This window comes from Mus pahari, chromosome 1 (assembly GCF_900095145.1).
Source record: "Mus pahari chromosome 1, PAHARI_EIJ_v1.1, whole genome shotgun sequence".
NCBI lineage: Eukaryota > Metazoa > Chordata > Mammalia > Rodentia > Muridae > Mus > Mus pahari.
This window is the reverse complement of record NC_034590.1, coordinates 51,999,082-52,018,494: the sequence shown is the minus strand read 5'-3', so window position 1 is coordinate 52,018,494 and position 19,413 is coordinate 51,999,082. Positions and strand designations below refer to the sequence as shown.

The window sequence follows — 19,413 nt, the reverse complement described above, 5'->3', positions numbered from 1 at the left end:
TGTGCCTGTGTGTGGATAGTGTCATACCCTCCTGCAGTGCGTGTGCCTGTGTGTGGATAGTGTCATACCCTCCTGCAGTGTGTGTGCCTGTGTGTGTGGATAGTGTCATACCCTCCTGCAGTGTGTGTGCCTGTGTGTGTGGATAGTGTCATACCCTCCTGCAGTGCATGTGCCTGTGTGTGGATAGTGTCATACTCTCCTGGCAGTGCATGTGCCTGTGTGTGAATAGTGTTCTCTGCTGTTTGTTCTCCCCAAGTTTATTTTTTCATTTTGATCTCTGCCTTTCTACTGGAAATGTCCCTGAAAATGTTTCTCACTCTTCTAAGAGCCCTATAGTGCAAACTGTTGAATCCTCTTTTTATCCCCTTAAGGTAGTTGCTGTTATCTCTCATTGGAGATAAAGAAAAAAGAAAACTAAGGTACAGAAGAATTAAATAATTAAGTAGTTGCAGAATTAAAGCAGCAGCAGAGCTGGGATTTGAACCAGCAGCCTGGAGGCTCTTAAATTTCGTTCTGGTAACCATGGTACTAGCCTGTTTCTCCATCTCTAAGTTCCCCTATTGCATTGGCTCCGAGGATAAGGATGTGGTCAGAGGCCTTTAGTGTCATGAGAGACTTCCCTCTTAGCTGACATCATATAATTATGAACCTTTCTTCAAGATTTTTCTCTTCCTCTCTATGGCATTCCAAAGACCAGGATATAGGACTCTAGAAACCGCGGGTCTGAGGCAGGAAGAGTGGGGGGATGCTGTGTCAGCTGTGAGTGCAGACCTGCAGCAGAAGCCTGTCTCCTGCCCCAGGGGTGGGGCTGCACTTTAACTGAACCTCCTTGGACCTTACTGAGTTTGGGCTTTTTTAGAATAGGGGTCTCACACTGTAGCTGAAGTATGCCGCTTCCCATAAGCCCACTTCTGCCTTGTGAGAGCCGGATCATAGGCAGGCAGTACGGCACCTCTCTCAGGTGTTCTTGTAGAAAACAGATAATACCTGCCTTGCTGGATAGTTGTTAGATTTCAAGGGTACTGTAGGCCTTCAGTAAATGGCAGCTATTATTATATGCCAGTCTAGTAATCTTTCCAAGAAGGAGCATTAAGATGGCTATTGTGTTTTTATGAACTCTCCCTAATTCCATAATTGTTTCCTCTTCTTAGAGCTACAAAGCAGCGTTTTGATAACATGTTCTAGAATTTTGCCTTGAGTCCACACGAAGATTACTAGTTTGTAGCTTTTGGCAACCACCCTTTCTTTTCCCTTGAAAATCAGAACAATGGTTGTCTGTCGTGTCTTTCTCTTAAGGCCTTGGTCAAGGGTTTTCCTTCTAGTCTGCAGTGAGATGTGTCCTGTCGGCAGGGAAATCTGAGCTCCTTGCCACTGTAGGTACTGGTCTTTTTTTGAGCCTGCCTTGGCTTTAAGTTTCTTCAGACCACTGTGCACCCTCCTCTTTCCAGTCTGAGGCTCCTTACATAGAGAAGCAACGTGCCATAGGGACTCAGCCGCTCACAGCCATACCTTTCCCACAGTTCTCAGCAGACGGCTGTACTTCCTGGCTCTCCTGCACACCGTTGTCCTCATAGTTTTTGTATGCCTGTTTTTTCCTCATGTCTTCCTCCTGCCCCTTAAACCCATCAGCTGTTTTTCTTTTTTGAGACAGGGTTTCTCTGTGTAGCCCTGGCCGTCTTGGAACTCCGTCTGAAAACCAGGCTGACCTAGAACTCAGGGATCGATCACCTGTCTCTGCCTTCCAAGAGCTAAGATTAAAGGCATGCACCATGCCCAGCCCCCGCTGACTAATTCCATCTGCAGCCCTGTGCTCTCATTTTCCTTCTCTGAGCACTTTTGTCCTTTCTTATTTCCTTGCGTCCAGAGAATGCTGTCTCCCTGGAGCCCATATAAACTGACTTTTTTCCCTTCATATTGTAAACCTTTAAAGTTGAGTGGGCACTTTCTTGGCTTATCTGAAACATCAACTCCTTTGAAATTACATCTTTTTAGTTGTATAGGTTGATAAAGAGAAAGGTGGAGGGACCAGTGAGGTAGCACACTGGTAGAGTGCTTGCCTGGCATTTCAGGGCTCTGGGTTCCAACCTACTTGCTTACTTACTTACTGAGTTACTTATTTATAATTGCTTTGTAGCCCTGCAGATAAGCATACAGCAGCAGCTTATTCATGTGATGGAGCACATCTGTAAATTAGTTGATACTGTTCCTATTGATGAACTGAAAGCTTTGAATTGTGGGATCGAATTGCTTCAACAACGAAACATAAGGTATCTTGCTTATCCTCCTGGAACATAACTGATTGCAGTTCCACCACTCCAAGTAATGAAATGGGCAAAATGTCCAGGCTGTCTGGCCTAGACATGAGGATGATAGTCACATCGCTAAACTTTAAATGTATCTAATTTTCAAACCATTCATTTCATTTAAGATTCATATTCACATTTTTGAGACAGAAGAGGGGGAAGTTCTATAGTTTCTGTTGGGTTTAAAAATGAAGGTAAACTTTATGGCTGATCATATTTAACGTGCTTTCTTTCTTCAGGAGGAAGCTCCTAGCTGAAGCTGGTTTTAATGGAAATGATGTCAGACTTGTGGGTTCCCTGTGGAGGCACAGGCCTGATTTACTTGATAACACTGTGCAGGGTGACTCCTGCCCTGTGGGGCATCCCAATAAAGAGTTAAATTCTCCATACCTCCTCTCACATTCCCCTTCCACTGAGGAATGTTTACCCACCACCACTCCAGGAAAGACAGGATTCTCAGCCACCCCGAAGAATCTCTTTGAAAGGCCGTTATTGAATTCCCATTTACAGAAGTCCTTTGTAAGTAACAACTGGGCTGAAACACCAAGGATGGAAAACAGGAACGAAAGCACTGACTTCCCAGGGAGTGTTCTCACCAGCACCACTGTGAAAGATCAGAGTAAACAAGCTGCTTTAGGACCTAAAGTAGAGAGACATGGCCAGGCTTCCTATGATATCGATAACTTTAACATTGATGACTTTGATGATGATGATGATGATGACTGGGAAAACATAATGCACAATTTTTCAGCCAGCAAATCTTCCACAGCCGCCTACCCACCCATCAAGGAAGGTGGGCCAGTTAAATCTCTCTCAGAAAGGATTTCTTCAGCCAAGGCAAAGTTTCTTCCAGTCATATCAACCGCTCAAAATAAAAACCTCTCAGAGTCAATTCAGAATTGCTCTGGTAAGTCTAAAGTAAATTGAATGCTTAGATATTATAGAAAAACTAAACTGTCCAAAATAGAGTTGTATAGCATAGCAGCAGTCATTGCCTGAGCACTACATTGTTTCCATGCAAATTTCTACTGATAATATGAATTACAAATCACAATTTCAAAAGCAAGTTGCTCTTTTGTCTCTGTAGCAGCTGTAGGTTTATAAATGTGTAATTATAACCTATTGTAGTAAAGCTCTAAAGTCATCCCAAATGCCTTTGCCTTTAAAGTAACAGCTTTTAGTCCCTAAAACAATAAAGTTCATGGGTGCCAAAGTTTTACTGATTTAGAGGTAGGCAAAATAAAAAGGTGAATTTATATACTCAAGATATGTATAATTTTACAATTCTGGCTGTTGTGAAGTATTTCATTTATAAGTAGAAAATTGTCAAATGTTAATTCTCACAACATTAAAATAAAGCAGCATAAAGCTGTGGAATCAGAAATGCAATAAATATTAAGTTAGTCATGGTGGTTCCCATCTGTAATCCCAGCACTTGGGAGGCTGAGGCAGGAGGATGGATTATAGAGTGAGACCTTGTCTCAAAACAAACATTTCCCAACTGCTCAGTAAAGACTTCATGAGCCATGTCCTGAATTGGGCTGTGGGAACTTTTCAGAGAAGCAATACTGGAGCTCACAGTTTAATGAGGAGTGAACTAAGCTACTGCAAAGGCCTCAGAGTGAAGCCTAAATTCATTTTAAAGCCTTACGTCAGCCCTATAAAGTTATCTCAAAGTGGTTTTACTGAAGCAAGAATACATGTGCAAAGTTTTATGAAGTACAACCCTGCCTATTTTTGCCATTGATGACTTAATAGCTCTGAGTTTGTTCTTAGAGTGACGCTGCTGACCTTTAAAATAGCCACTAATGGATTTATTTTGGTATGTTAGAATGTGTCATACTTGATGTCTGCAATTATCTTTGAGACAGTTGAGTGTTGAAGTGAGAGGAGCTGCCAGAGCGGGTGCGTGAGAGCCTCTTGTTCTCTAGAACCAACGCTGCCCCAGTAAGAGTGCAAGCAGGGAGAGACGTGAGAGACAGTGAAGGAAGCATCTGAGAAGTTCAGGTGACACTGAGGTTTCAGACCTGGGTGACTCTGACACCATTCACAGAAATAGGGAAGTCACAAGGATGAGTTTGATTTAGAAAGCAGTTGAGAAAGGCTATTTTGAGACTGTTGAACTTAAACAGTTGGGAAATCATTCAAGTAGACATGTCTTTAGGGTGTTTGTAGAGATGGCTTGTCAGTTAAGAACACTGGCTGTTCTGAGGACCAGGCTTAGGTTTCCAGCACTCCCAACTCCAGTTCTAGGGGAGCCAACACCATCTTTTGGCCTCCTCAGGCACTGGGCAAATATGTGGTACACAGATATACATGCAAACAAAACACTCATACCCATAGCATAAAAATAAAATAAATCAAAAAAATGTTTATAAAAGAAAGCAGTTGAGGCTGGAGAGATGACTCAGCAGTTAAGAGCATTGACTGCTCTTCTGAAGGTCCTGAGTTCAAATCCCAGCAACACATGGTGGCTCACAACCACCTGTAATGAGATCTGACGCCCCCTTCTAGAGTGTCTGAAGACAGCTGTAGTGTACTTATATATATAATAATAATAAATAAATCTTCAGAGAGAGAGAGAGAGAGAGAGAGAGAGAGAGAGAGAAAGCGAAAGCAAGCAGTGTCTTATAGGCAGTGTGTGTCTTAGTGGATGTGTGTGGGATGGAAACTTAGGAGGATGTCAAACAGCCAGTCATTCTCTGTACACAGATGATGCTTAAAATCACAGGACTAGAAGAATTCCAAGTAAGAATATATCAAGAAACCAGTCCGAAATATTTAAAAGACTGCCAAAGTTAAGAGCAGAAATGGAACTAAGAAACGGAATTCAAAACTGGTAGAGTGGCTGAGCATAGCTCACTGTGTGCTGCTCACTGCTGTGTCCTGGTGATAGGGACAAACCCTTGGTCTGCTCTGCAGCACAGCAGAACTAAAACAAGTAGAAAGGGTACAGTTATCTTGAAGACCAAAGGAGAAGTGGAAGGAAGGATGAACAAAGTGTATCCTAGGCACTACAAAACAGGAAAGACTTGATTTAGGCCCCTAGGAATGTCTGAGACTAATGGGAAGGCAGCCATGTAAGCAGTTTAAAATGTGCTGTAGGGAGAGTGTGCCGTTGGTTCTTCAGGGGAAAGGTAAGGCTAAACTGTGTCACTGTATTCATGTACTGATGGTTTTTAAACATTGATTGTTTTGTAGATAAGTTGGCCCAAAATTTATCATCAAAAAATCCAAAACATGAACATTTTCAAAGTCTTAATTTTCCTCATACAAAAGAAATGATGAAGATTTTCCATAAGAAATTTGGCTTGCATAATTTTAGAACTAATCAGCTAGAGGCGATCAATGCCGCGCTGCTTGGGGAAGACTGCTTCATCCTAATGCCCACTGGTATGTATTTTTAGATAAGACTTGGCAGGAGTCCATTGGCAGATGTTAAGTGAAAGCTTTTTAATAGAAATAAAAAGAACACCTCACATTATTCTTACTGTGTAGGGACCCTTCAGACCCCAAAACCACAATAAGTGTCTGTTACCTCAGCCTATGCTCTGGTTAGCAACATGGTAAGCTTCATAGTTGCTTAAAGTTGTTAACTCAAAGCTCATTGGGCTGACCTGATGTAGAACTTTTCCTTGGGAAATTTTTTTTTTTCTAATCTAAATTGCCTAGAAGGGAACAGAGGATGGATGTGAGTGACCAAGACCATTTCTGGCTGGTACTTTTCTGATCTTCCACTACAGAGTGAAGGCCTGGAATTCCAGTGTAGCTCCGCCCCTTTCGAGAAGGGTGTGCCCACGGACAAGCCACTTCACTCTTTGTGGCTATGTTCAGGACAGTAAGGAGTAGAGTGTCCACTTTCCAGATGAGGATCAAACGAAAAGGATGCAGCATGGTTTGTTCTTAGCCTAGGCTTTGAGGAGACTGGGGCTGTGCATTGTTATAAAAGCCTATAAGCTTCTCAGTGATTCCAGATCAAACACATAACGACATTATCTAAAGCCTTCAGTTCCAGCGCTTGGGAGGCACAGGCAGTCGGATCTGTGAGTTCAAGGCCAGCCTGGTCTACAGAGTGAGTTCCAGGACAGCCAGGGCTACACAGAGAAACCCTGTCTCAAAAAAACAAACAACAAAACAAGGATGTTAGCTAAGCAGTTAGGCTAGGAAGTAGGAAGCGGGTTCAGTTCTTCCATGTAGACCTGTGTGTTATTTCTCTTGTTACAGGCTTTAGCAAGTCCCAGTTGTTGCTGCTGATATTATCACATACTATTGACTAGACATCTGAATTTATTCAAACTGGTTTAGATTTTTTAAAAATGATTATCACATAATTCTATATTGATGGGGTGTGAGGGAGCTGCATGCACACCAGGGCATATATGTGAGACTTGTGCAGCAATCTTTACCCAGGCCCTCAAACTGGTTTTAAATGTTGGACAGAGATATCTTATCCACATTTCAGACTTTATTAACTTAGTGACACTGTGCCTCCATTTCAACCCTGGTTTGGTCCTTGAAAGCTCTGACCTTGGGAAGGACTTTGGCAGTCATCTAATCAGAGGCTTTCAATGGCTTTTACCAGCTTCAGGAGTTATTTTCAAGATCTTTCCATTCTGATTTCAACCTCTTGACAGATAAAATAAAAATATTCCAAATAAAGTTTCCCTTGGACAGCTCTTTAAACCATTGACCTCATGGATTTTACAGGAGACCAGGACCTAGGCAGGTTAAATATCATGTCTGAGTTCATGCAGCTGGCAGAGCAGGTCTCTCTTCTCAGCATCCCACTATTTCTTTGACATGTCTACATACATGCCAAAATGAAATTTATTCAGTATGTGGAAAAGAAAGAGTGTAGTATATATTTTAAAAATAAATTGAAGTCTTAAAAACTACCTAGCCCAGCTTTTGCCATTAGTAGATTGGTGAAATTGCAAATTAACTAGAATATAATCATGTAGTTATTTTAAAATATGTTCTTGGGAGTTGGAGGCACAGGTCAGTAGTAGAGCACTTGCCCACTGTGCACAGAGCTCTGGGTTTGAGCCCCAGCATGGAGCAGGGCAGGCAGGAAAAGGGAATGAGTACATATGTAGCTTTACCCTTTTATTTCAAAGGAATAATTTTGATAATAATAATGGTAGTCACAGACTTAGGATTTTAGAGATCCCTTATATTGCTGGAAGCAAAAGAAGTTTATTCAGATTTCTCTGGTAGACTTTTTAAACAGTTCTGTTGAGAGTTCATTTCATTATGGCAGATAGCTAGCTAGCCCTGTGGCTAATACTATTTAATGCCCTGCTAATTATTTTAAATAGTATATTGGTTTTCTTTGTAACTTTTACCTTCACACTCAACTTGGAAACTGACATGTTTTTCATTATTTGTCTCTTAGGAGGTGGTAAAAGTTTGTGCTACCAGCTCCCTGCCTGTGTTTCTCCTGGGGTCACAATTGTCATTTCTCCCTTGAGATCACTAATAGTAGATCAAGTCCAAAAGCTGACTTCCTTTGATGTAAGTTATTACATAAACTATTAATAAAAATGCACCTTAAAAACACATGCCAGTATGTTAGGAAATCTTATTAACTAGTGTTTAAATTATTAAAATAATTCACAAATTATTCTGGGTATATAGCTTCATGGCAGAGTGTTTGCCTAACATACTGCAAAAAAAATAATAAGCAAGATTAAATAAATAAAGCATACAGTTAAATTAAGGTGTAGAGTTAAGCACGTGTGTTAAAACATTTTGATTCAAATAGCCATCTGTAATTCAAGGAATGTATTTTATTAAGAACTCGCAGCCTACATTTTGCTGATGTGGGTTTTGGGTTTTTTTTGTTTTTTGTTTTTTTTTTTACTACTATAAAGGGGTTTCTTTTTTTGGCTAGTGATCATCATAGTATGCACATGTGTGTGCCTGCACACCTGTCTTTTTCCTCATTGCTGAGTTGAGGAATTATGACTGCTGCGCTCTATTAAGGTTAATCATTGCAAAGAGTTGGTTATAGTGTTACGAATCATACCATCTCAGTGTGACAGCTGGTTTGATTTTTTTTCTTCCAAAGAATGTCATGGCAGGGTTGGTAACCATTGCCCAGCTGTTCACCTTGTTCTAACCAACAGTTACCATCACAGCAATGAGACCTGTAAACATAGCCAGACCAACTATTGTGGTGCAGACCTTTACACCTCAGTCAGCACTTTAAAGGGCAAAAAGAGGTTCCTCTCTGTCGATTAGAAGCAAGCCTGGCGTACAGCAAGTTTGAGGCCAGCCAGGGTGGCCCCTGTTACACACACAGACAACATGGTCTTTTTTACAGATAGAGGAGATGAAACATAGAAAATGGTAGGAACAGTGGAGAGCCTTTTGCAGTTTTTCTTGACACAGAAGCGTCTTGCCATAGCACAGGCTAGCTTCAGATTTGCCAAGATGGCAAGGCTGCCTCGAATTCCTAACCTCCTTTCTCATCCTCCTGCAAGCTGGGATTCCTCATGTATGCCACCATACCTAAGCGGGAAAGCTATTTGAGTTGCATTTAATGTGAATTTTTAAAAATATGTGTACTAGCTAGATGTGACACATGCCTATAATTACCAGTACTTCGGAAGCTGAGGGTACAGGAGGGTCACAAGTTTGAGACTCTTGACTCAGAAAACAAAACTTAAAAATAAAAATGGTGCATTGATTGTTATGATGAGATATGGAAAGTGTGATATATGACTTATAAAATATGAAACCTAAGCATGATTGTGTCTGATTAATGTATAAAGAAAATGAAATTTAAATTATTACTTTTAACTTAGATTCCAGCTACATATCTGACAGGGGATAAGACTGACTCAGAAGCTGCAAATATTTACCTCCAATTATCAAAAAAAGACCCAATCATCAAGCTTTTGTATGTTACTCCAGAGAAGGTTCGTATTTATTTCATTCTTTTCGGTGTAATATTACAACACACTAAAATACATATATTTTAAGAACTTGGTGATCATTTTTTATATATATTAATGAATTCTTGTATAACCTTCACTCCAGACCACAGATGGTAAAGACTTCTCTGCCTCTTGCGTTGTTTGTTCTTTCTCTACTTTGTTGTGAAACACTTAATTGACAGTGAGTTGCAGATCTGCCATTTTAACCCTCCTTTTCCTCACTGTGCATTTCCTGACCATATAGCATTCCCTTAGGAACCACATACTGTTACTTAAGCCGTTAACCTTTCAGTAATGACCTTTGTAAAAAGGAAAAAAAAGAAAATCCCTATTTCATCTCCTTCTATCAACAGTTTCATTACTTTTGAAGCATAAGGGCCAGTTTTGAGGACTATGCCTCAGTTTAAGTCTGCCTTGTCTCCTGCTGATTAAATTCCTATTCCTCACTGTGGCAGGGATGCCGCAGATGTGCTGTGTGCTATCAGAAGACACTTGGCAGTGACTCGTCCCATTACCAGTGGTATTCACTGGCCAATCACTCCATCAAAATAGCATTGCCAGGCCGCTGCTTGTTGTACTTAACGTTTCCTTCCCCTTCCAACTTCCTAATGAGTAGTTGCTCTGTTGTAGGAGGTCTGAGACTGTACAAACATCATGGCAGACATCAGAGCCTCCCCACAAGTTTTCATATCATTGATGATTTTTTTTTCTCAGTTATTACTATAATGAATGCCAGGTCTTGAGTTTACTGATACAGTCCATTCTGGCATTATAAAAGCTTTGCCTGATGCTGCATATTTATCAGTGTGAACTTGTGGGTTCTTTATTTAGTAAATTATTATCAATTTTCACTATGTAGTTTTGTTTTGTTTTTTGTTTTTCGAGACAGGGTTTCTCTGTGTAGCCCTGGCTGTCCTGGAACTAACTCTGTAGACCAGGCTGGCCTTGAACTCAGAAATTCGCCTGCCTCTGCCTCCCGAGTGCTGGGATTAAAGGCGTGCGCCACCACGCCCGGCCCTCACTATGTATTTTGATGTTCTAATTGCCTAGATTCAACCAGTGAGGAAGCTTCATCAACCTGACTTCTGTGTCTTATGTCCCTGTCAAGATATGCTTGTTATTGGCATATAGCTATCTATATGTGTAATACATAGAGTTCTTCCCCAATAGTATGCAGGTAGCAAGCACACATCTAAACTCCCATTATCAGACTGGCAGGGTTGCTCATGGGGAAGGTGCTTTCCATGAAACCTAAGGACCTAGAACCAATCACCTTAAATCTGAATTCACGAATGTACATCATTGTGTGCACAGACCCACCGCACACATGCACAAACACAAAATGAACACATGTAAAAAAATGTAAGTCCTGTAACCAGAGTAAACATGTAACTCTCAGTGCTACTAACCTGATAAGTAAAAACTGTTGGATGTGGATGAGGGTACTGAAGTGTCTGGTTTGCCATTTGTTTCTGCTCTCTTCATAGACAGAGGACAGAATCACTCATGTGTGAGTAGTTCTAACAGGGAGTGACTGCATCGGTAGTGACGGTAATCATTCAAGTGATGTGTTTACATCTCTCATGTGTCTCTATTCTAGGTCTGTGCAAGTAACAGACTGATTTCTACTCTGGAGAATCTGTATGAGCGGAAGCTCTTGGCACGTTTTGTCATTGATGAAGCGCATTGTGTGAGTCAGGTAAGTTTCTCTTGGGATATCAGTGTGTTTATACCACTAGTAGTGCTCAGAGCCACAACACTGAAGGACAACCTACAGTGACTGACTGACCGCCCTGCTGCCTCACTGGGGAATAAAACGCATCTTATATATTGACCCAAGAGATACAGATAACCTGAAAGCAATATTTTTTTCCAATTAGTGGGGTCATGATTTTCGTCAAGATTACAAAAGGATGAATATGCTTCGCCAGAAGTTTCCTTCTGTTCCAGTGATGGCTCTCACGGCCACAGCGAACCCCAGGGTACAGAAGGACATCCTCACTCAGCTGAAGATTCTCAGACCTCAGGTGTAAGTTGTTGAAGGTTGTGGTTTCCATTTTCTGATCTGTACATTAGCATCACCTGTAGGGCTTTATCAAGCCAAGTGTCCAGATTGTGCCCAAGGACAGCTAAATCAGAACATTTGAAGCTGGAAGAATTTTTTATTTTTTATTTTTTTTTTTTAATCCTCAAGTGATCCCAAGTGCAGTAAAATTTTGGGAACAAAATCTGGTTTGTTTGTTTTTTTCTTTACTTAATAAAAGTACAACTCTGGGGCACTTTAGATGGCTGCACACATAAAGGCGCCTGCAGACAGGCCTGACGGCCTGAGGTCAACCCCTGGTATCTTTGATAGAGAGAGAGAACTGGCACCTTCTGCCTATTGCCCAAGCAAGCCCTGATAAACAAGCAAATAAGTAGAAACAAAAGGAAAACCATCCCACCTCTGCTTTAGAAGTAAAGTGAATCAAATTCGGTACTGCGTGACCCTGTTGTAATCCTTTAAACAGATTACGTTTTTGCGTATCTTACTTTGGCTTCCACACGCCACATGCCTTCTTGGAATGAGCAGGTAACCCTGCTTTCTCATCTTAAAGTCTTTGGTCCATACACGATTTGAGAGGAGTCTAGAACCCTCTTAGCGTAGCACTTTCACTTGAATTTCATCTCAGCACATGCATCTTGCTACCTCCAAATCCATAACTAATTGGTAACAAAAGCACTAAAAATATTCGCTTATTTACATTTAGGTGGTGCTGGGCTGTTGGACCTCTGCCAGAGTTTGTTGATGCTTTCTGTGTTGTTAATTTGCTCAGCAGATACTTAACATGTTTGTACACTGAGTTTTTTCTGAGGTTCAGGGAGATTGCCTAAAGGAGTAAAGGCTGAACAGAATATTGAGGTGAATTTGTATATATTTAATGACTTATTTTTATTTTATGTATATGAGTGTTTATCTGGGCACCACGCGTGTCCCTGGGACCCATAAAAGCCCGAAGACATCAGATCCCTGGTGATCTGACTTTTATATACCACTAATGACCATACTTGAATGCAAGAATTATTGAGTTTTCAGAATTTTTTTTGTGTATAATCACAAATTTGGAATGGAATGTTTTAATTTAATGCCACTTGTAGTGAGGAATATTTATGTAAATTTGGGGTAAAAGAATACATTCTGTTCTCATATTATGTGCTCTAACACTATATTTAAGATTAATGTTATGCTTTAGGTTCTAATAAATACTGAATGCTAGAAATTTGTTTCTAGCAATGCTATACTTCCTATAAAATGTCGTATTTCGATTCTATCTGCACCCCTCATGGTTTTTATTGAGGTGGGGTACAGAGTCTTAGAGTCTTGTTATGAAGCTCCAGTTGGCTTGAACTTACAATGTAGACTAGGCTGTCCTTGAACTCTTGGCAGTCTGCCTGCCTCATCTTCCCAAATTGCTGTGATTACCGATATATACCACCATGCTGGATTCTGGATTAATTCTCATTCTCTCTCTCTCTCTCTCTCTCTCTCTCTCTCTCTCTCTCTCTCTCTCTCTGTGGGTGGGTGGGTGGGTGGGTGGGTGGGTGTGTTCGTGTTCATGTTCGTGTTCATCTAGGTGCTTATGTTTGTACCTGCATGACTTTGAATGCCAGAAATCAACCTGTCAACCTCGGGAATCGTTCCTTAGGAGACAGCCACCATGGTTGGTTTTTGAAGGCAGGATTTCATTGTTGTGGATGGAGTTCACCATGTTGACTAAACTGGCTGGCCAGAAAGATCCAGGCATCCACCTGTTTCTACCTTCCCAGTGCTGGGATTACACAGATGCTGTACCACTGAGCTGTCTGTCAGTTATATTAATTGGCAAAAGCCCTCAGTTAAAAGAAATTGTGTAAATTCCCTTACATATAAATAATTTTTTGAAAACATAGGACTTATGTTTTATATTTGAGTGAACAGTGCACATATTTATCTAGAGACAGACACCTTGAATATCTTTTCCTGGAACTGTGGGAAAGTGATGTTTCTGAGAAAGCAAAATTATACATATCCGGATGCTAGCTAGCACATGGCGCCTTGTGCATATCTGATACTCATAAGAATGGATAAGTGAAACATATGGAAGGATTTGGTAAATGTGTATAAAATGTAAGTCTGCTGATTCTTTAATATATTTACTATTTCTTTCTGCTTTAGAAAGTTATAAATCCCTTAGTAGAAGTAGATTTTAAGAAACACTTCCTGGTAGTTTCCTGATCTTTTTCTGCGAGTAGTCCCTTATTTGAATTAATCTGCAGCTGTTACTGTGTCGTGGCGTTACTGGAGTCAGGTGCTTCTAGCTTTAGAGCGGTGGCTCCATGCTCCTCTCCTTGAGCTCTATGATAATATTCCTCCTCTTAAGCTGGCAAAGATAAAGTACTTGGAAAGTGATTAATAACACAAGATCTTATGCCATTCTTCTCGGACCCTAGCAGATGAGCTAGGTGAGAGCAAAGAGTCAAGCACAGGTTTAACTGTCGTACAGCTCTCTCCCCAGTGCCAGCTGCCACGCCTGGCACTTTATAGTACATATTATGCATTCAGCCTCACAAAAGTCTTACATGATATATAATCCTCCATTTCCTCATTCTCTAGATAAAGAAACTGAGTCACAGCCAAGTGACAAATGTGAGTTACAGCACACATGATGGCAAATGCCTGAGATCCCAGCACTTGGTTTTTGTTTTTTACTTGTGTTTCTGAGACAGGGTATTATTTTACTGTGTAGCCTGGAGCTCACTATGTAGACTGGGTTGTCCTCTACCTCAGAGAGATCCACCTGCTTCTGCTTCCCGGGTACTGAGATAAAGGCATATGCCACCACACCAATATTGCAGCACTTGGGTTGGGAAGCAAAGGCAGGAGGATCAGAAGTTCAAGGCCACCCTTACTACAAGCAAGCTAGAAAGCAGCCTGCAGTGTAGTAGTGTATGAGGTGGTGGTGTGTGCGGGAGAGCTGGCTCACTGGTTAAGAGCACTGGCTGTCCCTCCAGAGGATCTGGGTTTGATTGCCAGCACTCACGTGGTAGCTAACAAGCATCTGTAACCTTAGTTTTAAGGGATCTAATGCCCTCTGGCTTTAGAGGACACTATATGCATATGGTGCATAGCTATATATGTAGGTAAAACACACTCATACACATAAAATAAAAAATAAAATTTAAAAGACTGACATGACTCAGTGGGTAAAAGTGCCATCAACCCTGATAATCTGGTTCCAGTACCCAAGACCCTCATGGTGGAGTGAGCCAGCTCCCTCAGGCTGTCCTCGAATCTCTCCATGCCTGCCGTAGCACACCAGTCCATGCTTATGCACAATATCCAGTAAGTACATAAGGATAATTTAAATTTATTTTTTAAAAGGTAAAAGAAATAGTCACAGAGAATTAAGTAACTTGCAAAGTTCATAACCCTAGCAAATATAGGAGTGAGGGGTTCGAGCCCAGCAATCTGGTTGCAGAACCTTAAATACTGCTCTAAAATGCAAAACAGAGGTCACCACTGAAGATAATTGCAGGCTAGGATGGCCAGAAAGTCAGCATCCTTACAGTGTAGCAGCTAACAGCATGGAGAGGTCAGGTGATTTTGAAAGGACCCAGATCTCATAGGAGGAGCAGCTTGGTAGACAGTCTCTGTGGTTAGACTGGGACCTGCCTTTCACGCCACAAAACTCACCTATTGATATTGCAGGGTTTAGGGCACTGTTTAGTTTTTCATGGAGTTATACAATCATCACTGCTGTCTTTTTAGGACATTTTGTCTCCCTTAAGAGCTCAGTTCTCCTTACTAGCTAATCTCTTTTCCCCTCTGCCCCAGGCAACCATTCATTGACTTTCTGCCTTCACAGATTTTTGCTATTCTGGATATTTCACATACAGGTTAATTATCCCCAGTGCTTGGAACCAGAAGTGTTTTAGATTTGAGGTTCTTCTAAATTTTGGAATATTTGCATAATCATAATGAGGTTTTTTAGGGCTAATTAAGTATGAAATTCGTTTGTTTCATATATACCTCATACACACAGTTGGAAGGTATTTTTAATTTTTTTGTTTCATTTATTTAAGACTTTTCCCTTTTAGGGGCTGGAGAGATGGCTCAGTGGTAAAGAGCAGTGACTGCTCTTCCAGAGATCCTAAGTTCAATTCCCAGCAACCACATGGTGGCTCACAACCATCTGTAATGGGATCTGATGCCCTCTTCTGGTGTGTCTGAAGACAGTGACAGTGTACTCACATACATACAATAAATCTTGGTGTGTGTGTTTAAGAGCATGAATGTGCTGTGTGTGGAAGTCAGAAAGTAGAAGTAGAAAATGGTTTTCTCCTTCTGCTTCGTAAGTCCCTGGGATTGACCTCAGGTTGTCGGGCTTAGTGCAAACACCTGTGGCTGCAGATGCATCTAGTAGCTTTCACTTACTCATTTTGAGGCTGTTACTGTATAGCCCAGGTTGGCCTAGAACTCACTAGGTAGCCTAGTCTTTTCTCAGATTTCCTGGCATGCAGAATACTAGGAGTTCAGACATCCACCATCCCACCCAGCTCAGGGAGACAATTTTATTTTACTTTTCTTTTTCTTGTTTTATTTCGTTTTTGAGCTGGGTCTCATGCATGTCAGACTAACCTCACTTTCTGTGTAGCAGATGATGACCTTAAACTTCTGCTCCTGCTTTTACCTCCCCAGTTCTGAGATTAGACACAAGTCATCATGTCCTCTTGGTGTGGAGATCCTGCCCGGGGCTTTGTGCATTTGGGCAAGCACCATACCAACTGAGTGTCAGGCAAGGGCGGGTATGGATTTTCTAGTCATGTGAATAATATGCTTTTGTCACATGACCCAGATCTTTAGATTTATCACTCCAGTACATAACAGCAACACTAAACGTCTTTTGTAAACAGCAACATTTTGAAAAATTTTTTAGATTTGTTTATTTTATATGTATGACTGTTTTGTCTATCTGTATATATCTGTGCTGTGTGCGTGCCTAGTATCTGTGGAAGTCAGAAGAGGGCATCAGATCCCCAGGTACTGGAGTTACAGATGATTGTAAGCCACCATGCCATGTAAGTGCTGGGAGCAGAAATTGGGACCACTACAAGAACTTTTAACTGCTGAGCCACCTCTCTAGCCCCCTGAAACAACATCATTTTAAAACTATTATGTAGCCGGGTATGGTGGCGCACACCTTTAATCCCAGCACTCAGGAGGCAGAGGCAGGCGGATTTCTGAGTTCGAGGACAGCCTGGTCTACAGAGTGAGTTCCAGGACAGCCAGGGCTACACAGAGAAACCCTGTCTCAAAAAAAACTATTATGTAGCACCTTAATATTTATGCAGTAGAACATAAATACTATAAATACATTTTATTCTCACTACATGAAATTCACAAATTATATTGTAAAAGAATAATTTGGAGCTGGAGAGGTGGTGGCTCAGTGGTTAAAAGTGCTTGCTGCTTTTCTAAAGAACCCTTGTTTATTTCCTAATACCCACTTTGGGAAGTTCACAGCTGCATCTATCCAGCTCTCGATCTCATGGTACCTTCTGACCTTGATGTGCCCACACACAAATAAATAAATAAATAAATAAATAAATAAATAAGTTTTAAAGTGTTGTGCCCATAAATAAATAAATAAATAAATAAATGCATTTTAAACTGTTTCTCATTTAGGCTACAGATATTTCAGTAGCTGGTGTGAGCCTAGAATACATTTAAATCCTGGCTAAGTTTTCTGGCACTGAAAAAAAAAAATGGAGGGAGAAGAAAAGTGTTTTAAGTCTTACAAAATTTATATACAGAGATTTTTTATTTATTTTTGAGAGAGGGTTTCTCCTTGTAGCCCTGGCTATCTGCATCTCACTTATATAGATAAGGCTGGCTTTGACCTCTCAAAGATCCACCTGCCTCTGCCTCCTGAGTGCTTGGATTAAAGGCGTGCATCACCATACACAGCCATGAATTTTATAGATTTTTATATGTGACATATTTTGCTTATTGTTATATTTACATGTAAGTAAATGGTGTAAACATAAAAGTTGGTTTTTAAATCTCCTATACCAAAATTTTGATCCAGATTGAATTACTAAAATTATTAGTCAGGGGCAAGGGAGACACTCATTGGTTAAAGGCACTTGCTACCAAGCCTAATGACCTGAGTTTGATCCCCAGAAACAGAATGTTGGAGGAAGAGAACTGACTCCCACAAGCTGTCCTCTGACCTCTACACATGCACTGTGGCATCAATGCATGCCCGCGCGCGCACACACACAAACACACACACACACACACACACACACGTAAGTAGATGTTAAAAATAAGTAAATAAAATCATTAGTCATCATTACTGTAGGAGTTTCATACATGTCTATGTTACTTTCTTTAAAGTGCATACTTCATTTAGTATTCATTTAGTATAGCTAAACGAAGTCTTTTTGTATGTGACTACACTGTAGCTGTCTTCAGACACATCAGGAGAGGGCATCAGATCCTATCACAGATGGTTGTGAGCCACCATGTGGTTGCTGGAAATTGAACTCATGACCTGGAAGAGCAGTCAGTGCTCTTAACCTCTGAGCCATCTCTCCAGCCCCAGAGTCTTTCTATGGTTCCAAGACTAGTCTTGAGTGCATGGGCTCAAGCTATCTTCCCACCTCAGCTTCTCAGTAACTGAGCTTCAGGAATACACCACCACGTACATCTTAAATATGTTTCAAAAGTCATTTTAGGCATAGGCTTTTTACTGAGGTATCTGTTAATGAGATAAGAATTTTTGCTTTGCTCGCTGGTGTTGGTGGCACAGGCCTTTAATCCCAGCCCTCGGGAGGCAGGTGGGTCTGTAAATTTGAGACCAGTCTGATCTTCAGAATGAGTTCCAGGATGGCCAGAGCTACACAGAAAAACTCTGTCTTGAAAAACAAACCAAAAATAATTTTTGTTCTACAGTTCATATATCTACAGATGAATTGACTCAGTCCATATATTTTACTTTTATGGATGTAAGCCTGAGAAATGTTACTGACATAATCATGTAGATGGTAATAAGAAACTTTTTATTACAACAGTAACACTCAATTATTTGAATTCTTTATGAAGCATATGCCAAAATTACATCATGATCTGTCATCAAAAATTATTTTTAATGATCTGTCAACTGACATCTCAGTTAGGTACTCTAAATTTTGTGGGAGGTAAAAAATTGGAAAGTATTTGACTAACAAATCTGACTAACAAACAATATTACTATTTAGTCTTTTTTCTGAACCATATGCTGTTAAAAATTACTAGGTTTTATCTAATAAATATGAAGTATTCTTTTCTACTTTTTCAAGAGGAACCTCTACAGTGTACCTGATGTATTTGAAATATCCTGACAATACATTCTGTTTACCTTCCTAAAAGCAATTGCTTTTATACAGGTTCTTGCTATGTGCTCTGGCTTTCCTGGCCCCCACTATGTATACCAGGCTAGCCTTGAATTTAGAGGGCTCTACCTGACCTTTCTCCTGAGCACCAACATACCTGGCTTGGTTTGTTGCTGTTGCTGTTGAAGTTGCTGTTGCTGTTGCTGTTGCTGTTGCTTGAGGCTTGTAGCCTAGGGTAGCCTCAGATCCGACATGTAACAAAGGCTGGCTTCAAGCTCCTGATCCTCCTGTCTCTGTTCCCCTTGTACTTGGAATTACAGGCATGTATCAACGTGACCTGGTAAATTTTCCATTTAAAGGCAACATTTCACACTCCTATATTTAGTTAGAAGCCAGTGAAATCTAATTTGGGTTGTTTGTTTTTTGTTTGTTTGTCTTAAGTACTTGTTGAGATAATTCGTGTACCTTAAAACTCAGCTATTCATAAGGTACAGTTGGGTGTGGCTTTTACATTTTATCAGAACTTCCTCCGTTTTCCTCTCGGTTCCTTCACTAAGCATGTTTGCAAGAGTCATGTAGGTTATGTTATAATATGTGTGTCTGCCTGTGATGGTTTGATGGGATCATGGTCTAACCAGTGCTAAGTAAGGACTTTACCACTGAGCTGGACACGCAACCTTTATTCTCCATTTTTTTGGTTGAATAATATTCATTTGTATAGCTGTCCCAAATTATTTTCTTCTCCTCCTTCTTCCTTCTTCTCTCCTTCTCCT

The 19,413-nt window shown here is 40.7% G+C and overlaps 1 protein-coding gene across 1 annotated transcript in view; it reads left to right on the top strand.

Moving 5' to 3' along the window:
• The window catches only part of Blm (BLM RecQ like helicase), an 88,445-nt gene that overhangs the window by 39,646 nt on the left and 29,386 nt on the right, over positions 1 to 19,413 (top strand). The window contains exons 6-12 of the mRNA XM_021193780.1: positions 2,135 to 2,267; positions 2,543 to 3,210; positions 5,505 to 5,696; positions 7,699 to 7,817; positions 9,113 to 9,226; positions 10,845 to 10,943; positions 11,125 to 11,273. Coding sequence (XP_021049439.1) covers positions 2,135 to 2,267; positions 2,543 to 3,210; positions 5,505 to 5,696; positions 7,699 to 7,817; positions 9,113 to 9,226; positions 10,845 to 10,943; positions 11,125 to 11,273 — 1,474 coding nt within the window. The remainder of the gene's footprint in view (positions 1 to 2,134; positions 2,268 to 2,542; positions 3,211 to 5,504; positions 5,697 to 7,698; positions 7,818 to 9,112; positions 9,227 to 10,844; positions 10,944 to 11,124; positions 11,274 to 19,413) is intronic.